At 38.5% G+C, this 18,757-nt stretch overlaps 1 protein-coding gene across 1 annotated transcript; it reads left to right on the forward strand.

The window, feature by feature from the left end:
* Positions 1–8,450: 8,450 nt before the first annotated feature.
* LOC121327842 (centlein-like) lies at positions 8,451–18,308 on the forward strand. The gene is made up of 3 exons (XM_041272100.1): positions 8,451–8,483; positions 17,300–17,430; positions 17,995–18,308. Coding segments are annotated over exons 1-3 (336 nt in total). The 5' UTR covers positions 8,451–8,482; the 3' UTR covers positions 18,199–18,308.
* The last annotated feature ends 449 nt before the right edge of the window (positions 18,309–18,757 follow it).

Consider the following 18,757-nt stretch of genomic DNA (forward strand, 5'->3'; position numbering starts at 1 on the left):
TCAAGCAGATTGTTATCTGTGAGATGTTTCATCAGCTGCCTGGCTACAGCCCTTTCAAGAGATTTTGAGAGAAAAGGGAGATTGGAGATGGGACGGAAATTAGATAAGTCAGCCTGGTCAAGGGAGGGTTTTTTAGTACCAGCATAACTTGGGCAAACTTAAGGGCAGCAGGAACCAAGCCAAAGTCCAGGGACAGGTGGTATACATAATGGAGGGAGCAAGATCAGAAGCACAGAGACAGACAAGGTTAGTCAGCCAGGGGTCCAGGGAGTATGTGGAACTAATTGATTTCAGCAGTAAGCCGGAAACATGAGCAACGGAGGGGAGAAGGAGGAAAGGGCAGGAGGGGCAACCGGAGGAGCGTCAAGGTGGGCAAGTAGTAAACTGGGTTTGTGGTGGGAGAGCGTAGAATAGATGTTGTCGATTTTCTTCTGAAAGAACAAGGAGAAATCATGACAGGTAAGAGAGGAGGATGAAGGATTTGGTCAATGGTCTTAAAGAGAACATCATCAATTGAGGACTGGAGAGTACCAGTTAGAGGGGATGCAGAGACACATTCTGAGAGTTTCAGATGATTTAGCAGATTCTTGGGACAGAATGAGATAACAGTATCAGTAGCGGAGAAAGGAGCAGGGAGATTAATATTAGTAGTGATTAAGAAATGGTCAGAGAGAGAGAGAGATATCTGAGATGGAGAGATTAGATATATCAAGACCCCTGGTGATGAGCAGATCCAGGGTGGGTCATCGAGTGTGAATGGGGACGTTGACAGATTGAGAGAGTCCAAGTCTAGAATCGTGTTGAAGTTGGACACTAGGGGGGAGAAAGACAAGTCAATATGAATGTTGAAGTCACCTAGGAGTAGGATTTTGTCAGTAGAAGTTCAGACAAGGGAGACAAATTAAAAAAAATAATAATAGTGCTCTATCACTATTAGAAAACTATCTATTTCTTTATTTTCCCTTTAATAAAAAAAAAAACTTTAAAATCTATATTTACTTGAACTTTTGATATTTCACTGGGTAACCTTCCGCTGAGGAAAATAGTCCCGAACATAATTAGAATATAAAAATGACTTACACGTAGAGAAAACATTAGTATTATTAAAATTATTATTATTTGGCTAACATATATATTTATTGGGGTCTCACTCTTTCATATTATAATTTATCTGGATATGTACAACTGTTGAATAGTCTGTCTAGTACTGAGTTGGACTTGAAACTTGTTGTTGGAGGCGGGGTATAATTCAAGCTGGCAGGGAGTGGATTGGCTGGTACGGAAAGAACTGAAACAGGTTTGGCAGTTTGACTGGCTGGTTTTAAAGTGTTTCAAAGTGTTGTTTGGATCCAGCTGATGACATAATTGTAGACCAATCATGTCTTTCCTGTTGATTTGCTGTCCAGTAGCTGCGGATTGAGCCTTCATTACAATGTCCTGTCACAGACATGATTTCGCTTGTTTCTAGACCAGTGTCAGAAATTATGTTTAAGTAGCTTTTTATATTATCAGATTAGTTGTTGATTAGAATGTTAAGTGAAAAAGCCAGTATTTATGCACGGATTGATTTAAAATTAAATTCACAGTTAAGCATCTATGCAAAATAGAGAATGCTAGATCTGGAAGTTGATTAGCATCCTATTCAGATGCTCAGAATGAGCTGGTGGCGTTAGTGGCACATGTGTACCGTTTATTGTTCCCAACATCCTGGGAAAACCAGAAATGTCATAGAAATGGTTTTTTTCAAGACTTGTAAGTACACCCTGACTTTAGTGAAAATTAGGTACTTGGGTGTTTTCATCTAAAAAATGCATTGAGCACAACTGGCAACACACAAGAAAAAGCGGACTGGGAAATGCCAGCAACAATTGTGGCTGTTTAAAACATGTTTTCAAAAGTTCTTAACAAATTGATGCAAGTGTAAGTGTCCCAATTGCCCGCAGCTTTAGTACATCTCATTACAATATTTTTGATCCCTCATTTGCATCTCCATCCTGTTTTTGAATTACATTTTCATTTAAGGCTAAAGCACAAATAAGAACTGCAGCTGCAAAGCAGTCATTAAAATAATGCTAACAGCGTTGCATTTGTTTAGTACATTTCATGCTACGTTTCCGACTGGTTTGCATGTGGTTTGCAACGAATGCGACAGATGCAATACTTTAGTACATCTACCCCGCAGTGTTTTATTTGAAAACAGATAAACAGATTCCCTAATTAAAGTAAAACAAAGCAAGTTGATGATAGAGGTGCAATCAAAAACCACTTTACTAATTGGTTATTGTATAGGCTGTAATCATCATAATCAATGCATTGAGAATATTTTATTCTTCCAAAACAAGGTGCAAAATAAATGTGTGAACTCTTCACAAAAGCCTTCAGATACAACTGCCAACATGCTTGTGCATGTGATTATACATAGTAGTATAACATGTTGTCACAAAGATGGCTGGAGTGGGGTTCGCCAGACCACAAACAGGAACCAGGGAATAAAAGACGGAGAGGTAGAGTTTGGTGGAGCTGAGCGAATGGTCTCGCTCAGCATTTAATAGTGCACAGACAGACAGAAAATAAAAGGTTGCAATTGACAATCAAGACACAGGACACGGCACTGGTAGCCAAAATAAACAGACAAAAAAAACTGACTAACACTAAACAAACACGGTGAGCTGATATTTTACTTATTATTACTATTATTATTATTAGTATTATTACCTCCATCTCCAGTCCCGTTCTCCACTCACCGAACACACAAGTCTTGAGTGAGTGAAAACATGCAGCTTTTATGCAGCTGTACCGAGATTCAATTGGAGTCGCGGTACAACTGCATGTGGATTAATAAAGTGCAATTCCATGCTCACATATTATTACATTTGACTTGCACGTGAAGTGCTGTGCAATCCTCTTGCCTAAATACAAATATACATTTTAAACACTCTGGTTACACAGACCCGTTTATATCTCGTGTACCAATGACTATACACCAACATTAACACACAACATACAACACAAAATACACACAGGGGCGGGCACTTTGCCACACATGTGCATTGAGAAAACTAAACAGAAAGCTAAGACATATCTATTTACGAAAGCCAACAAATACAAATGAAAACATGCGTGTGCAGTGTTTAATTGAGACTCGTAAAAAAATCAGTGGCTATAGCTAATTGATTAATTGTTGCATCTCCTAGTCAAGAACCAAAAAAATAGTGTGCAATGATATTATTGCTGCTGATTCTGAACCTAGTGTTTTGTGCAGTCTTTTTTCCATTTTTACACAGTATGTGGGAGTTCTACAAAAGAAACTAAATTCAACTGTAGGGCTATCCAGAAGTAAAAGGTTTAACCAATATTTATTTTTTTTTAAATCAAAATTAAGATGAGTTTGGTGTGTGTGTGTGTTTTTTTTATATTCAGTTGTGTAATAGTATTGCCACCAGTTAAAAACAGTTTTAAAAAAGAAAGTAGTTCTTTTTATTATTTTTTTAAATAATACCTCAGTACGGCAAAGCAACAATACAGAGTATAGGAGTGTGCAAATCACATCGCCCGATTCCCAGGACAACAAGATTTGTGTGAGCGACATCAAGTTTTACCGTTATACTATTCCTGTCGTACAAGTACTTCACACAATTGAAAATTGTAAAAAATAAATAAAATTAAATGTGTAACTAAACCTCAAAGCAAAAATATAGTCTTATCCACATATCCTGTTTAATTCAAAACAGTAACAAACGTATTTAAATTAATTCAATAAAACTACACTGAACAAAAATATAAACGCAACATGTAAAGTGTTGGTCCATTTGTTTCATGAGCTGAAATAAAAGATCTCAGCAATTCTCCATACGCACCAAAAGCTTATTTCTCTCAAATTTTGTGCACAAATTTGTTTACATCCCTGTTAGTGAGCATTTCTCCTTTGCCAAGATAATCCATCCACCTGACAGGTGTGGCATATCAAGAAGCTGATTAAACAGCATGACCATTACACAGGTGCACCTTGTGCTGGGGACAATAAAAGGTCACTCTAAAATGTGCAGTTTTGTCACACAACACAATGCCACAGAGGGAGTGTGCAATTGGCATGCTGACTGCAGGAATGTCCACCAGAGCTGTTGAATGGGAATTGAAAGTTCAATTCTCTACCATAAGCCACCTCCAATATCGTTTTACACAATTTGGCAGTACGTCCAACCTGCCTCACAACCGCTGACCATGTGTAACCACGCCAGCCCAGGACCTCCACATCCGGCTTCTTCACCTGTGGGATTGTCTGAGACCAGCCACCTGGACAGCTGATGAAACTGTGGGTTTGACAATCAAAGAATTTCTGCACAAACTGTCAGAAACCGTTTCAGGAAAGCTCATCTGCATGCTTCTCGTCCTCACCAGGGTCTTGATCTGATTGCAGTTCGGCTTCGTACCTTTGGTGGCCACTGGTATGCTGTAGAAATGGCTCTTCACGGATAAATCCCTGTTTCAACTGTACTGGGCAGACGGCAGACAACGTGTATGGTGTTGTATGGGAGAGCGGTTTGCTGATGTCAATGTTGTGAACAGAGTGCCCCATGGTGGTGGTGGGATTATGGTATGGGCAGGCATAAGCTACGGACAACGAACATAATTGCATTTTATCGATGGCAATTTGAATGCACAGAGGTACCGTGACAAGATCCTGAGACCCATTGTCATGCCAGTCATCCACCGCCATCACCTCATGTTTCAGCACGGTAATGCATGGCCCCATGTTGCAAGGATCTGTACACAATTCCTGGAAGCTGAATTTTTTTTTTTCCCATGGCCTGCATACTCACCCATTGAGCATGTTTGGGATGCTCTGGATCGATGTGTACGACAGCGTGTTCCAGTTCCCACCAATATCCAGCAACTCTGCACAGCCATTGAAGAGAAGTGGGACAACATTCCATAGGCCACAATCAACAGCCTGATCAACTCTATGCGAAGGAGATGTGTCGCGCTGGATGAGGCAAATGGTGGTCACACCAGATACTGACTGGTTTTCTGATCCATGCCCCTACCTTTTTTTTAAGGTATCTGTGACCAACAGATGCTTCTCTGTATTCCCAGTCATGTGAAATCCATAGATTAGGGCCAAATGAATTTATTTCAATTGATTGATTTCCTTATATGAACTGTAAATCAGTAAATTATTTTTATATTTTTGTTCAGTGTATTAAATTGGCTTTGTCTGCAGTAGGAGCTCAGTAAAGTTTGACCGCCAGGTCTAGAAGAATATTTAACATAATAAAAATTACAAAAACCTTTTAAATATTTTATATGTAACAGTTTAGCAATTTTTTTTTAAAGCTACTTAAATCGGGTGGTTGGCAGTTGGTTTGTAAAGCTATAGATTGACTTAATTATTTTTACTACAACTTTGAAATTACTCCATAGCATTGTACTCTTACTAAACTGCTGCCTCTGAATTCTGATATGACTCTCCACTGAGTACCCTCAGTCTCCCCCTGAAACGCCCACAAAACAAGATTATTTCTCTTTATCCAATGGTCATATAGAAAACCAAAAAGTAATATACAAGCATCATTGCCATTTTTCTGGGTAATGTGATTTAGAAACCAATCCTTTAACGCTCCGGTGAACATTCAACCTGTTTGAGGTCTGACTGACATAACGTGACTTTCGGAACAAATATCCAACGAAAATATACCGTGTCATACCTTTCTAAACAGCTAAGAATCTGAAGATTATTAAGAGAATAACTTTTCACTCTATGATTAAATATACCCTACGATTACCTAGTTTGAATGTAAAAAATATGTTTTAAAAAGTACTCAAATTCATTTTTCTTCACAAATGTCTCCATAAGTGTAATTAGTGATCTCCTACCTAAATGTCTGACATAGTTCAAAGCTTTAATTATTAATTTTGTGTTGGGTTCAGTTTTGTTTGGACTGAATTATGTTTTCTTCACTTGATTTCCTGAAGCAAAAATTATTATTAATCAGTAATTGATTGTGTTCATTCTGTAATAAAGCAAAATCCTAAAAGTGAAATTCTAAGTAGATTTTTCTAGCATTTTGTCCCTTGGGCATTTTTTCTTTTTAATTTGCACACCCCTGGAGTAGTTATTTTGACTAGGGAACTGCTGGTTATGCGAAATCACTATTTTGTTTTTCAAAATGAAAAAAATGCAATCACATAATTAAGATGCAATAAATAAAGAATGTTGTATATAGCCACTTAGTAGCTGAACTTTAATGATTCATTCCTGGTAGTAATTTTTCATCCTAATGCAGTACCAATGAGTTTACCAGCAGTGCACCCACTTCCACATCAAGCATGTGAGAATCTCTCGATGAGGGCACTCATTATTTCTAATAGTTCTAGTCATTTATTCATGTTTTTTTTGTAGTCATCTTTTTTATTGTTATACTGATATACATCAAATGGAACATTTGCAAATATACAAACTGTACATTTTCCACATGTATGGTCCCCCCTCCAATCCACCCCACAGCAATAAAAGAAAAAATAAACACCTTCACCCTCCCACCCCCAGAACGACGGTACCATTAAATCTATCTCTTAGGTTTACTGGTAGCGAGTCACATATTCAACTTGAACTGGTTGGAGTGGTACAAGAGAATAAGTACCTAGTAATAAAACCTATATCGTGTCTAGGTTCTGTGTGTGCTCTCTGTACCCTGTGCACCCCGCATAAAAAGTGATTCCACACCCACATCTTCAAACACGTGCATTCTGTTTTGTATTTTGTATATCAGTCTTTCATAGGATGCTGTCTCAACTAGAGTCCTGCAGGGGTTCGATTTTTACGAACAATTTATCTAGTATCCAGATATCACAGAACACGATTCCTCTAAGCTAAGCAAAAATAGATCCGACCTGTGGGGGGCTGAGTCAACCATCAATACATCATCCACATATAGCATTATTTTGTGTTCTTGGGAAATGCCCCTTATGGTTTTGCAAGATGTAATGACTTTCGCTAAAGGCTCTAAGGCCAGTATAAATAAGAGATGGGATAAAGGGCAGCCCTGCCTTTTGCGCCTACCCAGTGAGAAAACTGGGCAGAACAGTCAATTTCTTAAAAATACTGCAGATGGGTTACCATAAAGCCCCTTTATCAAAGTTTGAAAGCGAGGAACAAATCCAAAGGCGTCCAGAGTGTCATGGAGATACCCCCATTCAACCCTGTGAACGCCTTTTTTGCGCCCAAGGACATTACTGCTACTGGGTCATCCAAGTCCCTGACCTCCCATATCAAATGTACTAATCTTCATAGATTGAGGCTTTCTCCCTGTGACAAAGTGTACTTGGTCTAGTTTAACCAACTATGTATAATTTTATTTAGTCTTGTAGAAATAACCTTGGTTAAAATTGTATAATCTACATTCAGTAGCTTTTGCATTCCATAATGTCTCTTCTGGGTTTTGGTATAAGTGTTATTATTGCACTGTTCATGCTAAAGGTTAATATCCCTCTATCCCAGTGGTGTGCAACTTGGTCCTGGAGGGCCGGTGTCTCTGCAAGTTTTAATTGGACCTTATTAGAAGCTTAATTGGTCCAATTAACTAACTCAGGGTATGGTTAGGACAAAAATCAAGAGGGACACTGGCTCTCCATGACCTGAGTTGCGTACCACTGCTCTATCCTATACTTCATTGTAAATCTCACACTGGACTGGGTTAAGAATGTCCCAGAGCCACTTGTAAAATTCACGAGATAGAGAGTCTTCCCTGTTCCTATTTGTCTAGAAACAAGTCATGGGCCTGGTTAAAATCTCCACCTATAACTACAAGCAGGTCTCCCAACTCCAAAATAAGTTTCCCTGCATTAGCAAAGAACCCTTGGTCCACTACATTTGGCACATATAGGTTTGCCAGAAATAAATGATGGTTGTTTACTGTTGCCAATAATATCAATACTCTTCCCGTTGTCACTAAATAAATACAGTATAATCGTAAATCTCGAAAAACTACTCACTTCTAAATCTTTTGTAGTCATTTTTGTATTACTTTAGTATAAATACATGTTAATTTGGATTCATATGTTGTTTTTTTCTGACTTTATGTGAACGAAAAGACACAAAGTTGCCTGTTTTCCCATTGGAAATAGTGATATTTTGAAATATCACTGTCCTGGTCACAAAAGCAAAGTTTGTGGGGAATAATAGCCATTTTCTATACTTCTGAGGCATAAGCAATTAGGAAATAACACTTACTACCCAGGAACCAAAAAAAAAAAAAAGAATAATAATAATTGTTACACTGTGTTATTATTGTTCTTAATGTTTTCTCCAGGTAGCTATGGCTCTGCCCTGTAACTACATGCTTTCTTATTGGCATATAGCAGAAATAGCCTATCAAAATTTCAACAACATTTTAACTTGAACTTAATGTGACTTAAAATATCTCATTTTTTTCTTCTAGTTCTCCTCCAAAGCCTGGGAGCTGTACTTATAGACAAACATTCAAGTAAGAATAAGAAAAACCTAGACACTTTGCCTTCCTTTGAAGTCTTAAATGTTGTTTGTTCTCCTTTTTTCTATTTTTTTGTATTCTACTAGTATAAAACTTTGTTTTTTTAACTTGCAATTGCAAAGCACATCCACTAGCAGAACTAGGTTTCCAAAAAAAGTTATTTAAGCCATTTTAGAATTTTTTTTCCAGAGGAAAACAAAAAACAGTCAATTTCACTTTTCTTTTAAACAGTGTTAATATATTTTTATTTGTGACGTTTCTCTTTTTTATTCTTTTTGAAGGCTCTAAAGAGAGCACTCGTGTGTTTCTGCGATGTGCCATTTCAGTGGTATCTCCAACCTGTCCCCAAATTGACCTGTTCTTGACATATTTTTTGGTTTACTCTGCATCTGTCAATTATAGTCTCTTTTTCTGTTGTGATCTTTAATATTGCTACTTACAGAGTAGCATATTTAAAGTTCCTTTCTCTGCAAAGCTTCTGTGCTTCATCAAACTTTCTCTTTTTTTCTGCAAGCTCCCACGAAAGATCATGATTCTGTGTCCTCACCACTGGAAGTTTCCCTTCTCCCTGGACATCCACATTATTTTTGGTTTATCGCAAAATCTCAGAAATCTTGTAATCAGAGATTGTGGTGTTTGTCCTGCTTGTTGCCTCTATGTTAGTGAGTCTTTTAACATTTTCAGTATGAAGGCCAATGTGTTTTTTATTTCCCTCCTCTGCACTCTCAGGTACATCGATAATCCTTATATTTTGACTTTCAACTTGTCCCATAGCTGTTTCAGCTGTTTCTCTGTCACTGTGACTGTATTTTCTATGGCCTCCATTTTGTATTTCGACACTTGATATGCGGTCCTCTGCTGTTACCTTTCTTGCACAGATCAAAAATGTTATTTTGTACAGTTTCTATGCTAGTTTTTTTATGGCATTGACGTCTCCAGCCACCACCTGTATCATAGCCAGTAACAAAGCCTGTACCTTCTTTAATTCTTTGACTGTTACTGAGTCTTACCGAGTGTTACCAAGCTTATTACGTTCAGAGTTGTGATGGTCCATAGTATTTTTAGAATGCTATATCTCTGCTGCCTTTTTCACTAACTTTTGACAAGTATATTTTTCTTTCCATTTTTCATAACATAATTAGCTTTTTGAACTGTGCAGGGAATATTTTTATGCTAATCTTTCTGTCCTAGACCTCTTAGCTTCTTTTAAACCTTTTTTTTTTTTTTTTTTTTTTTAACCAATTTAACTCTTCTGGGGTTAACATTTTTTCTTGCCTACCACATTATCAACATTTGAAAAACAAATTCACTTGGAGTATAAATCTCTATAAAGCCCTTTTTACATTTTGAATGGAGAAAAGAGTAAATCCACTATCTGGAAGATTGTGGAAGTGTTTTCCCCAACATGGCAATTAATTAGACCCCAGAGCACTGTGTTATTTTTATAATATCAGTTTCAGAAAGCAGTTCATATCAGTGCCAAGACCACTAAGACATTACTTCAATGTACTGTATATTTAATTTAAGGTACCCAGTAGCAGCTGTGTTTGGCAGCCACATAAAGCAATACCCAGTATGCAGTTTGAGAAACACATTTTACATTGTTATAAATGTAATTATTTCCAATATATTATGGATGATCTAATTCTTGTACAGGCTAGCTTACCAAAATGGAAATGTTTAAATCGTGTTGGATTTGGGAAATAATTCTTGAATCTGTGAAGACCACATTTTAATTTCAGCTGTAGATGGGTAAGGAATAATCAGATGTATTTTATAGTGGTGCCTAGATGTTGGACACCATCTATTTCCAATTTTCCACTGAGTGCCATGCAGTAAATATCTTTTTCATTAAATGTGTAAACACTGAGGTAGAAGCATCAATATTCTTGGTCCATAACCTAAAGTTTCTCCACTTTTGATCATTGGTGCATTGGGTTGAAGAGGTTAGTGTAATGTAAACAGTCTTCAAGTACTGAGCAGTTGAAACTGATCTGTAAAGAAGGAGGCAACAGGCATCTCCCTGACTTGTACTTAAAAGCATGTATGTACTGTGGTCTAGGACTAGATGCCAAGAAGCTGTGACAAACATCATATCAAATTGTAATGCACATACTGAATGGGTATGATTACTAATTGCTTTACTATTATATTTTGTAATGGTAATATTTATTAACACCACTGTACATGTTTTAAGTTCTTCAAGATTGAACAGAAAATATGAAGTGTCCCTGTTTTTTCTGAGCATCTTAATCCTTTGGTTTCAGCACTGTTGAAATCTTGAGTAGGACTCTGGATATTGATTCCTGCTGAGTGCTATTGTGACTAAAATTAATTTTGTTGAATTTACTGGGCAAATGTGGACCTCACAAAATCACCATCATTATTGTTGCTAAAAGAGAGACAGGGGTTAGGGTGCAGTGTCTGAACTATTCTCAACACATATGGGGGTCAAGGCTATATTTACTTGTAACTATTACCTTTATATACTATATTACTAAGAGTTATTATTCTGTAACCAGTGGAGCTGGATGCTATTCCAACTGAGCTCTCAGTTACTTAACTAGATCCTTAATTGAACTAATAATTTGCTTAATTCTACCATTTTAATTGTTCCCAGCACCTAAAAAGTTACTTTAAAATGTTATAGCTAATTTGAAATCTGCAACTGTTTAAGAGCTGAAAAACAAGTATTTGGAGCTGGGTTGGGAAACCCTGCTTTAAGATGAAGCAATCTAAATGTCAGGTCAGGAATCCTTTGTTACCACTGTAAAAAAAAAAAAAAACCACTGTAAAAAAAAAAAAAAAAAATAAATATATATATATATATATATATATATATATATATATTTGCTATAGTCCTTCAGTCCTTTCAGTCAGCGTCATAAAATGTCATTTCTGTAATGGTTCTCTATCAAGTACATAAATGTAAGCATTATCTCTGTGGGTATTGTCCTTTAATACCGTCTAACCTGAGAAGATATATCAAAGCTGCACATAGTGCTTGTGACGTAGTCATACCCCCCCCAAGGGCATAAAACGACCACTGACACAAGTAGAAGTTGTTTTAGTAAAATTTAATTCACTAGATCTGTGACACTCAGCCATGGTTGTTTCGTTAGTCCTTCCGTGGCCTTGTGCCCCACATGAAGCCAGCAGCTCTGCTGCCCCTTCCCCAGGATCAAACGTCTTAAGTTGGCTACTCGTGCTCTCTCTTAAGCTGCTAGCTTCGGTTTTACATTTTATGTAATTTTTTTTTATATATTATTAAAATAACAATATTTTTTATAAAAAAATTTTTGTTTGCTGTTAACAAACCACTTTTTCTCTCTGTTGTACTTTCTGTCTTTTTCCACAGAAATACTAACATGGCTGCTGGGCCCAGCTGCCCTGTGTTAGATCGAGACGCCCGCACTGGGTCAATCAGTTTGCATCTGTTTTCCCACAGTGTCTCATTGTAACGTTAAGATCTGCTTGCAGATTTAGTGTGACGACTGTAGGGCTCTAGCATTAGGCTTTCCTCGGGTTTCAAGCTGTTGGTTAGCCAAAAAGCATTATAGGTGGGCATCCTTATATCTCTCCTGTGGTAACTGTAGGTCCCAGACTTGCTCTCATTCCCACCGGTACTTTGTACAAGGAACAAGGTTACCCTACCAATTCACTAGCAGTTGCTGGGCTCAGCTCTGCTTCGGGTCTGACTGCTCGCCGTCCTTCCTGCAGTGTTTTGTTGCTGCTCTGGTCTCTGCTTGCAGTACCATTGCGAAGACTGTCACGGCTTGACAGCAGACTTCCTCCAGTCTTAGGGTTGTGTTGTGAAGCTATTCAAGTGGGCATCCCTGCATATTGCTTCCTCAGTAATTGTAGGCCACTGATCTACCACTGTTTTTAAGTGAACGAGGTTACTGTATCGGTAGTGTACCCTTACGCTATACCGTTGCACCATACCGTGTGTAACGTGCATTGGGTGCTATACCGTACAGTGCACCACACCGTACCATTGACACTGTGTATTGTACATTGTACTACAATTAGGGCTTCTGTTTTTCAGGTTTTGTTAATTGTATTTTTCGGTGCTTATTTCTAGCTATTTTCGAGTTTTATGTAAGTCTTTTTTTTTAGGTCTTTCGTTTTTGATATACTGTATGAAATTAGTGTTTTCAGTTACTTTTCAAAATGCTTGAGCATTTTTTTTTTAGTACAGGTACTTCCTGGTGCTCAAGCGCAATGGTGGCTCCAGACCAATCCTCGATCACAGACATATCTGAGTCGATGGAGGTTCAAAATGTTAACTATGCAGCAGCTGTTGCAGTCAATAAGGCCAGGCAATTGGTTCACTATGGTGGACTTAAAAGACGCTTATTTTCACATCCCGATAAAATCAGGGCACAGGAGGTACCTCAGGTTCGCTTTCCAAGAGACAGCATACAAGAGTCAGGTTTTGCCATTTGGCCCCTCCCATGCCTTTTCAAAGTGATTTGAGGCTATTTTGGCCCCATTGAGACTCAGGGGCATCAGGGTGCTCAATTACCTAGTTGATAGGCTCATTTGTGCTCAATCTGCAGTGCAGACAGGGGTTCACACTAAACTTTTCACAGACCACCTGCTTTGGCTAGGTCTGTCAGTGAACTATGCAAAGTGCCAGCTCACACCTTCACAGACAGTCTCCTATTTATTGGATTTCATGACCATGCTGTCCACTCTGTCGAGACAGAGTGCAGAGAGTAGCCGCTTGTCTGAGGCTTTTTTCAGCTGAACAGAAAGCTCACAGTGGTGAAGTTTCAACGGTTCCTGGGCTTGATGGCAGCAGCTTCCCAGACCCTTGCTTTGGGTCTTCTGTGCATGCACCTTCTCCAAGGCTGGTTCAACAGCAGGGTTTTTCAGCCCGCATTGAACCACGTCTGTCTGCTGACAGTCTTAGCACTGTCTGCAGGCACTATCTTGGTGGACACAGCCTGCTCACCTCGGCTGAGGTGTTATCAGAAGGGAGGTGTTCACCACAGATGCGTCCAGCCTCAGCTGGGGCACCGTGTGGGACGGCAAGGGAGCACATGGAGTATGGAGACCCACGTGGCAGGATCTCCATATAAACATTTTGGAACTGCAAGCAGTGTTTCTAGCCTTGCAGAATTTTTTACAGGAGATTCAAGGGAAACATGTGCTTGTCCAGATGGACAACACTACTCTGGTAGCTTACATAAACCACCAGGGTGGTCTCAGGTCCCCCAGTCTCCATAGAGTAGCTGTGGGCATATCATCACCTCCTCTCACTGCGGGCAGTACATCTGCTCGGGGTGACAAATTAGGCAGCGGACCTCCTTTCAAGTGGAGTCCCCAGTACCTCAGAATGGAGGCTTCACCCAGAAATGGCAACAGTTTGGGAGAGCACAGGTGGACCTGTTTGCCTCCCAAGAATTGACCCATTATCCCCTTTGGTTCTCAATAACGGGAGTCGGGTACCCACTGGCAATAGATGCTTGCCGAGGCAACTTCTGAGGCAGCTTTTCGACCACAGAGATTCAGTCTCCACAGGAGTCCATTTCCGGTGAGGCAATTTTGGAAAGGAGCTCTTCGGCTGCCTATGGAGGACATTGTCCCTGGCTGGACACCCCATGTGATGCTTGAAACGCCCTCTGAGCCCTTGCATTCAACAGAGCTAAAATATTTATCTATGAAAGTGGCTTTCTTGCTTGCGGTTACATCGGCTAAGCGGGTGGGTGAGATGCAAGCTTTTTCGATTGCAAAAGCCTACTTAATTTTTGCAAATGCCAGGGCGAAAGTTACACTTCACACTAATCCTACTTTTTTGCCGAAAACCATTTTGGCATTCCACATTAACCAGACGGTGGAACTTGAGGCTTTTCATCAGCTTTCTTTGTCATGCATATTTACGTTGTATATCTAGGATTTATGTCACAATTGTGTCCTCGTTAATTACCATTAAAGAAAATATCCATTATAGCTCATAATGTAATTACTAACCATAATAAACACAATACCTCAATAAAAACTAGCGATTCTGGCTTAATTATCCCTTGATTCATGATGAAAAGTGAATATCAATTAATATTACGTATGTTTAAGTTTTTCAAATCAGTCATAAATGTGTATTTGTTATAAGACAAAAAGAAACCTAACAATCCAAATTATTATTACATTTATTCATATTTTCAAAGGAAGAAGAATAAAGGTTACGCTTCATAGCTAAAAACATATGTATAAAGAAGAAACAAAATAAAACATTCAAGGAAAGGTAATGCATTGTTAAATGTTCATAACTGAATACTTGATGTGCTCTCTGGTCATAGAGTTCTGCATTAGTGAAGCAGTCTTTAATAGTTCATCACGCATTGTTCGGCTCAGTCACGCATTACATATACATACGCTAGCTTCCAGGTGGCTAAGTAGGCATGTACAATGTTCAGCATCTAGTCGAATAGCTGCACATTACGTATTGTGATGATATCAAAAGCATTGCTTCAGTTCAGTTATTTGTAAACACACAATATAAGTTTGATACTTATTCTGTTTGTGCAATGTTTAAAACAAAGTCTTCTTAACACGGTCATCCTCTCTGTAGAAGTTAGTTGTGCAGCAGCACAGTGCAGCATCTCTGTGAAGGCTGTAGGCAAACGCTTTCGTCATTCTGGAGTGAGTCCATCTTCTCCGGGACAGCTTGCCTTGCCTTTGAAGATTACATCATTGCATCTTCATTGAAGAACTTTGGATTTTGATGAGTTGAGAGTGATAAGATTGAAGAGAGAAAGAGAGAACCCACAGAGATCGAAAATCCTTATTTTGAGTTTAAATAACACAATGTATAGGTGATCCCTTGGTATGCTCAACTACCTGCTGAAGCGGAACAGCGAGGATGGAGAGTCCGGGTTTACCCAGTGGAGGTGGATTGTCGAGGATTTGCGGCACACTCTACAACCAGGTTTCTCAGAGATGTTGGGTTCAGTGGCCAAGAGTTGCATCACACAGTTAACTTATCTGAAGCAGTAGAAAGGAGCAGCAACTTGCTGTAATTGAGACAGAAAGATTCTGGCTGGAGATCTCAAGCAAAATAGAATAAAAGCAACGCATATACACTGGTAAGTAAGCTGACCTGAGTTGAGTGGGTGATGGAGGGGGATGATGCTGGGACGCCAGAATCACTGTTGAGCCCTCTTCAGGTGTCGTGGGCTAGTCGACGAAATACTGAGGACAGAAGGTGCCCACTTAAAGAACCCAGAGATGTACCCTACTTAGCTCAATCCAGACGGTTGTCATGCTGATGCGCTGGGGAGACTGCACGTTGATCCCCGGAGCCAGCATCGCAGCCGTTGTGTGTGCTGATGTGCTCGGGAGGCAAACTAAGCTGATCCCTGGAGCCATCAATACACTTCAGCCATCAACACCAGGCAGAAGGATACAGTGGCATACAGTGGATAAAAAAAGTATTTAATTAGGAGTTTTTGCCACTGACCAACACAAAAAAAAGTCCATAATGTTAAAGTGAAAAATAAAATCTACAAATTGTTCTAAATTAATTACAAATACAAAACTGAAAATAATTGATCCATTTTGATTCCATGTTGATTCCATGTTGTAACACAATAAAATGTGGAAAAGTCCAAGGGGGGTGAATACTTTTGAGAGCCACTGTATTGACATCATCAGATGGAAAGAAAAGCAAATGGATGGAGATGCAGATGGATCACATTACTTTACCTGAAAACTACGTCTTAGTTGGTGCTTATCTTGGCGAGAGCCAAGTTCAAATCAGCATGAATTTTAACATCTACTCTCATATATTGGAAATCATCTTGCTGTAAACAAGTCCTTGTCGGTCCTTCCATTGGTTCACAGTATTTGATAGATAGTTGGGTGCCACACAAAAAGGGTGTGTTAGAAACGGAATGTATCCACCTATTTCGTTATCAAAGGATTTTACATTTATCATTTAAACCTCCTATTCAATATAACTTTATTTACATTAATTAGAGAAGCATATACATTTCAGTTTCATTATACACAACTACAATTACAAGTAAATAAAACACATCATAATACAATCAAAGGATACTATTCAAAAATACTGATTAGTTTATAATATTCATTTAAAACACAATAAACCCTTCAGGTTTAGTGGGAAACTTAAAATAACTATTAAACTTGTGTCTACAAGTTATGTAATTAAAATGATTCTTATAGCCTTTTAACTAACTTTTAACACAATAATGGTACAACTGCATAGCCACTGTAGCTTGGCTTGGTAAGTTTTATGACACCTTAGGAGATTAGACAATCAGATTAGCATTTTGGAAGGAAAGCTTCAAAGAGTTAACACTACGTTTGGCCTGTGCCTTTAATCAACAATCTTTGAAATAGATCTGGTTAAGAATGTTCTGGAACGGTATTAACAACCCAATCACCACAGAATGTCACACAGACAATAGTCTGCAATATTGCCTGCAACAGCTTTGGTATATCTACCCATGAGGTAATGGTTACATTTTGTATTTGATAGGGACGTTAGGTTATTACCCTGGTTCCCTGAAATAGAAATGTAACCATTAACTTTCCAGGTCACTCCATCCATGATAGCAGCAGTCTTGAGGGAAAAATGAGGATGATACTTGTGTCAGTAGTAGTTTATGTCCTTGGGGGTGGGCATCTACGTCACAAGCATTATGTGCAGCTTTGTTATACCTTTATAGTTTAGACGGTATTAAAGGATAAATACTTATGCAGTAATGGCTATTTTTCTATTTCACGGAACCAGGGTTATGATAATAACCTAACATTGTCTTTTGTCATCAATCAATAAGTGACAGACCAGCAGCAGGAAATAAACAACCATGTTCAGCGAAAGATAGCAGTAGATGAAGAAAACGGTTTAATGAAGAAAGAGCTGGCTAATTTGAAGCAACAATTGGAGGATAAAAATCATGAACTTAAGGTTTGTACATATTTCCAATTATGGCTTTCAAGTAGTCCTTAAATCGGCATTCAGCCATTGTGACAACAGAAATGACAAGTCTCATAGGGAAAATTGCCTGAGGCCTCGAAATCACTTTACGAAACCTTGTGGTTTCATTGCTGTTCTTCAGGCTTTGTGAAAGCAGCTTAAAAGCCAATAATCTAAGCATGATAACTTTGAGATGAATAGTTAATGATAGAAATGTAGCAAAGAAAGTATGCATGTGATGATGTGGCTTCTCCTAATTCAACTCTGATGGGACTTACATTATTAATTGATAAAGACAAGGTCTGGGAGGTATTTGTGAGTCTCAAATAGCTGGGGACAGCATTGAAGGATGCTTGATCAATTAATGGGCTTTTAAAAATGGGTTCTCATTATAGCTGTCATTATAGTTAAAATATGGCCCTTCTACCTGCATGAGAGAAGACCAATGGAAGTACACATATGACCTTGCCTATCAGATATGCAAATTGCTGCTGCGAAGGTAAGCCTGCACAGCTCTATATATACATATTCATTCTCAACCCGACTCTCCTACAGGATGTTAAGGTGCAAACCAAGAAGAAAGAATACGAACGCCGACTTGTTGTGAGGAATGTGGAGGAGGAAAGGAAAGGATTAAACACACGCTGCTCTGACCTGCTAAGTGACCTGGAGAAAGTGCAGAAGCAGGCAGCCCATTGGAAAGAGGAGAAATCTGGCATTGAGTCAAAAGTACAGGCAAAACGAAAGAAGAAAGTGTAAAATGAAGGGACTTCCTGGGCAGGAGAGCTAAAGGGTTTCCAGCACTTTTCCTTTCTTTTCTTCTCACATATGTTCTGGGAAGGTTAAAAATAAATGCTTTTTTTAAATTAAAAAATAAATGAGAAATAATTAATCCTGAGGTTGAAATTGAAATTGATATTGTGTTCAGTCCAAAAAAACCAAAAAAAACATATCCTGATAATGAAAGGTGGTATTTTAATAGTTTTTTTTACCACACAAATTGAGATAAAATCTGCAATAACAAGGATAAGTGTTGATAATAATCCTAATTTAGTTCAGGGCTAGGTTGAGACCAACAAACTAATTTAATGAATTGAAAAGCATGAGAATATATTGCATTAGCCTGCTGCTGCACCCAGTGATGCAATGTATCAGTGTTACTTCAATTAAAAGTAAACAGTCATTCAAAGTGTATATGTCTGGTTTTATGGCCACGATCCTATAATGTATGAGTGACATCCTATTTCCCTGCTAACTTTACTCTTATTATTAAGTATAGGAACTATTTTGTTAAAGCCAAGGCTCTGAATCTCTAAAC

The sequence above is a fragment of the Polyodon spathula genome, chromosome 2 (assembly GCF_017654505.1).
Source record: "Polyodon spathula isolate WHYD16114869_AA chromosome 2, ASM1765450v1, whole genome shotgun sequence".
NCBI classification, from domain to species: Eukaryota; Metazoa; Chordata; class Actinopteri; order Acipenseriformes; family Polyodontidae; genus Polyodon; species Polyodon spathula.

What these genes read in the sequence shown, in the direction of transcription:
- LOC121327842 (XM_041272100.1), top strand. An exon ending in ATAAAAATCATGAACTTAAG is followed by an intron (nt 17,431 to 17,994) that starts GTTTGTACATAT and finishes ACTCTCCTACAG; the next exon opens with GATGTTAAGGTGCAAACCAA.